Genomic DNA, 4,148 nt, shown 5'->3' on the forward strand with positions numbered 1-4,148 from the left:
TGGAAAATATCCCTCAAATAGGGAAATTACCCACAATCTGGCATCACTGAGGCCCATTGGGATAGTTCAAAAGTATCGATACCTAAGTTACTTGGTATCGAACGAAAAGTATCGAGTATGTACTTGTTTTTACTCGTATCGTTTCATCCCTAAGTATGGCGCGTTTATATTTTATTTTTAGGCTTCACTAATTTTACGTAGTTTTCGAATCTCACCAATGGAAAAAAATAAAAAGACGAGCTTCAGAACTCAAAGTATTAAAAGATTTTTATCGCCGCAGCCTTCAAATATTCCGTGTAAAAAGCCCCGCAAGGCGAGTGTTAAGATTGGCCCCAAAAGCAAGGTGCGCGGAGCTTGTCTCGTTGCGCAGAATGATGAAAATTTTGACGAAATGGGCGAGAGGAAAACTGACAGCAATAATGGTGTTGCGGGTCAAAATGAGCCCCAAGATTCCAGGTTAGAAAATGTTTACTAAAAATTAAGGTTAGTGTAAAGGAAATTCTTCTGCAGCACCACTTGCGCATCAGAGCACAAATTCGATTGGAATAGCTTTGTGCGGGATCCTGGGGAGCTTAGCGAAGCACGTTATCCTGTCACATTAAATACCTTTAAAACAATGACATACAGTATTAATGTCGCCCAACGCATACTTGAGGACATTAAAAATGCTACCGGCCTCGACTTCTTGAGCGATCAATTTATGGTAGACAGAGTTTTGAAAAATTATTACAAATATTTTTATGAGCAACCACAAATTCGTGATATGTATAAGCTGGAGACAAAAGCGTGCCCGGTGTTTGTAAAAAAGAAAATAATGCAGATACCTAAATTAGATGGAAAGGGGGGAGGTAAGCGCTAAAGTCGTAAAAGAGAAGTATTGCATCTTCTGTATGCCTACACCAATATATTTCCAGTTGCAAGTACAGTAGAAGCAGAGAATTCTGATGATACCAATAAATCAATCCAAGTCCAGCCAGCTGAGCACGTAGGTCAAGTGGTCAAACCAAAGAAATTCGAGCTGGTGGAAGCACAATCCACGAAAACGCAAGCAAACAGCCTATCACCACAAAGGTATTCAATATTATTTGTACATATACATTTTTAGACAAGTTTTTACCTCGAATATTTACTTTATAGTACAAGTCCATTCAGAACCATAAATCGTAGGAATATAATATTCATTGCGAAAAGAACAGATCTTGCTGAATCAAATTTATTACTCAACCATATTAGGCGTCATGTCCAAGATGTTGAAAAACAACAAGAGATATTGGAAAGAATTAAAATTGACGTTTTTCGACAAACGAAACAAACTCAACATAATCTATCAGATCATAATGTGGAAGAAAAAATATGTTTGGATGAGTCTGAGGAAGAGTTGTCTAACATTACTGTAAGCTCTCCAAACACAACCACTTTAAACTTGGCAAGGCAGCGCATTCAAGACGCCAAAGAATTATTTTTTCGTGAATACGATAAGGTATATATCTTTATTTTTGTACGCTTATACACATTGCTTTATACATAGAAAATGTTATTTTAAATATAATTTCCCATGTCAGTCAAATACACTTGCATATGCATTACGTTTCCACCAAGGCCTCAAGCGTCGCATAATTGAAGTTATTCTTAAAATGACCTTCGAAGAATTCAAGGAATATACAAGAATACACAATGCACCAGAAATTTATGATGATGATGAATTTCTGGGCGGATTTTATGATTATGCAATTAAGGAGCCACAAATATGGCCTATAAATCTTTATATGCCGTTAAGCGCCCTATTTGAGTTTCTCAAATTAAAAGGTATTACACTTTCTGATTATAGTTTAGAAGATGTTACGCCAATGCTTTTGCATTGGAGTGAACTGGCCTGTACTACTAATTTTGATAACGTTATGCGTTGGGATTACTATCGTTGTAAGGGTGAACATTTAAAAGAAAATGAAACTCTGGATGGGTACCGTAAATTATTTTATGAAAAATGTTGGTTGCACAATATTTGGGTGCGGAAGTCACCTAAAGTGCAAATAAAAAAGCAGGCCAGAGAAATACTAGAAAAAGAAGTTGAGAGGGAAATGGCAAAAGAAGTAGCCAGTCAGGTTGAGAAGGAAGCTAGCGCGGCTGAGGTGAGCAATAATGACGAAGTTGGAGAAAAAGCAGCAGTTAGCAATAATGATAGCGCAAAAGTGCAGAAAGTTTTAGCAGCCATTGAAACAGTAGCCGAAGGTGCGATTCAGTTAGGTACTGGCAATGTTGAGCCCCCGCAGCCCATGAATGTAGAGAATGTTGGACACATAGATGAGGGGAACGCCGATACGGAAATGCAAGATCTTGGAGATAAACGGGAAACGCATCAAGTAAACAATGATAAAGAGCACCAAGCAATATCGATTGAAGAAATTGAAGTCATTAAGCAGGAAAGAAGTTGCGTAGTAAAAGAGTCTGCAAGAACAGAAACTGCAATAGCGGCATTGGAAGAAGAAACAGTCTCAGACCAAACTATTGTAATGGCCAATGGAGCCACGACCGCACAGCCATGCGTTACTGATGCTGAAAATGTATGAAAATGGTTTGAATATTTAATAATTTCTGGAATAACTAAAATTTTTGTAGTTAACATTGACGGCGACACAGGGAGTTTTAGGTCAGCATATGAATAGTGCGGAGCAAGCACGCTTACAGCAAGCAATAGATCTGTATTTTGCAAAAGTTGAGAATGTAAGAAAAGTGTCCATTATAAAATAAATGAGTAATATTTCTGTAAGATGTAACTTTGTTTCAGTCATGTACGCTTCCTTATCTCCTACACTATCACAGTGGTCCAAAACGCAGAGTAATTGCCAGTATTCTAAATATGTCTTTCCCAGAGTTCAAACAATATACGCGTATATACGAAGCAGCAGAGATTTATGAAAATGTAGAACTATTAAAGCGTTGCTATGAGCACACAATAAAATCACCTCAAGTGTGGCCCATTAATCTTTATATGCGAATATCAGATGTCTTTCAGTACCTTAAATCAAAGGACGTTGCACTGCCTGAAATCGGTTTAAAGTATATTTCACCGAAATTATTCCATTGGCGAAATTTAATTGCGACAACAAATTATGATCATATAGTCATTTGGGACTACTATCGAAGTACTGGTAAAAAATTCAATCGAAGTAATACTTTTCTTGATCCATATCGACAGTCATTTTATAAGAAGTGTTGGTTCCATGACAAATGGATATGGTATACGCCGAATATTTTAACTAAAGTAATGAGATGCATAATGAACGAGCAAAGCATGCCGCCAGAAAATAATGAAAGTTCTATTTTTGAAAGATCAGTTGGGTTGCACGCCGTAGAGCAGGTACAGGAAACCAGCACAACTAATGTGACTACCGAAGTTGTAGGCAGAGGTGATGAACAAGCTGTGGCTTCGGATTGCAAGATGCCTAGAACTGTTGAGACGGGAATTCAAACCTCACGTAAGTGGAGAGAGGGACAGATTTTTAATAAGTTTTATTCGTTTTTTATTTTATTTTACTCAAAATGATTTCAGGGGCGATTGGTATTTATTTTATTTTATTTCATAACATGTTATTTTGTGATCAATTATTTATGTTTTCTTATGATATGTTACGTTATGTTGTGCTTTGCTATACTATGTTATGTAATTTTTTTTAGCTTTAGTTTCATTTTTAATTTTTTCACAGAGAAACTTCTTGGAGAATATTTAAATTTGGGATTGCAAGCAACTACCCGCAACGAGCCCGTAAACTTTGAAAATCGTAAGTTTCAAATTCATATTTTTAACATAAATCCAGTTTAACTTAGTCATTTCTCTAGCCGCAACTACTTTTCTGCCATGCGAAATCATCAAACAAGAAAAACTTGTGCCTCTCAACAAATTGCAATTTAATCTAACTGAGGATGAGGAAAATTACGAATGTGTGCAAGCGCCAGATGAGATAGTTGTTTTAGACACTACTGCTGCTTCAAGCCAGTCACAAGACATAACGTTACAAGCTCCACTATCGAATTCCGAAAATTTGGTTACACATGATGTCAATGTGTTATTCTCGAGCGGCTCCATGGATATAAGTAATTTATGCAACTGGCCGCTAGCACCTACAGATAGTCAAAGTCAAAAATCGAAT

General features: G+C 36.9%; 1 protein-coding gene across 2 annotated transcripts in view; it reads left to right on the plus strand.

Moving 5' to 3' along the window:
- Window positions 1-147: 147 nt before the first annotated feature.
- LOC108380848 (uncharacterized) overlaps window positions 148-4,148 on the plus strand; it is a 7,065-nt gene continuing 3,064 nt past the window's right edge. For both annotated transcript variants that reach the window (XM_017637246.1, XM_017637247.1), the window contains exons 1-9: window positions 148-456; window positions 511-848; window positions 915-1,071; window positions 1,138-1,480; window positions 1,563-2,561; window positions 2,617-2,721; window positions 2,786-3,476; window positions 3,705-3,779; window positions 3,838-4,043. In XM_017637246.1, the coding sequence (XP_017492735.1) occupies window positions 218-456; window positions 511-848; window positions 915-1,071; window positions 1,138-1,480; window positions 1,563-2,561; window positions 2,617-2,721; window positions 2,786-3,476; window positions 3,705-3,779; window positions 3,838-4,043 (3,153 nt within the window). In that variant the 5' untranslated portion in view covers window positions 148-217. The remainder of the gene's footprint in view (window positions 457-510; window positions 849-914; window positions 1,072-1,137; window positions 1,481-1,562; window positions 2,562-2,616; window positions 2,722-2,785; window positions 3,477-3,704; window positions 3,780-3,837; window positions 4,044-4,148) is intronic.

Source organism: Rhagoletis zephyria, unplaced genomic scaffold (genome assembly GCF_001687245.7).
Source record: "Rhagoletis zephyria isolate East Lansing unplaced genomic scaffold, Rhagoletis_zephyria_1.1 Rzeph_scaffold_20598, whole genome shotgun sequence".
Lineage (NCBI taxonomy): Eukaryota > Metazoa > Arthropoda > Insecta > Diptera > Tephritidae > Rhagoletis > Rhagoletis zephyria.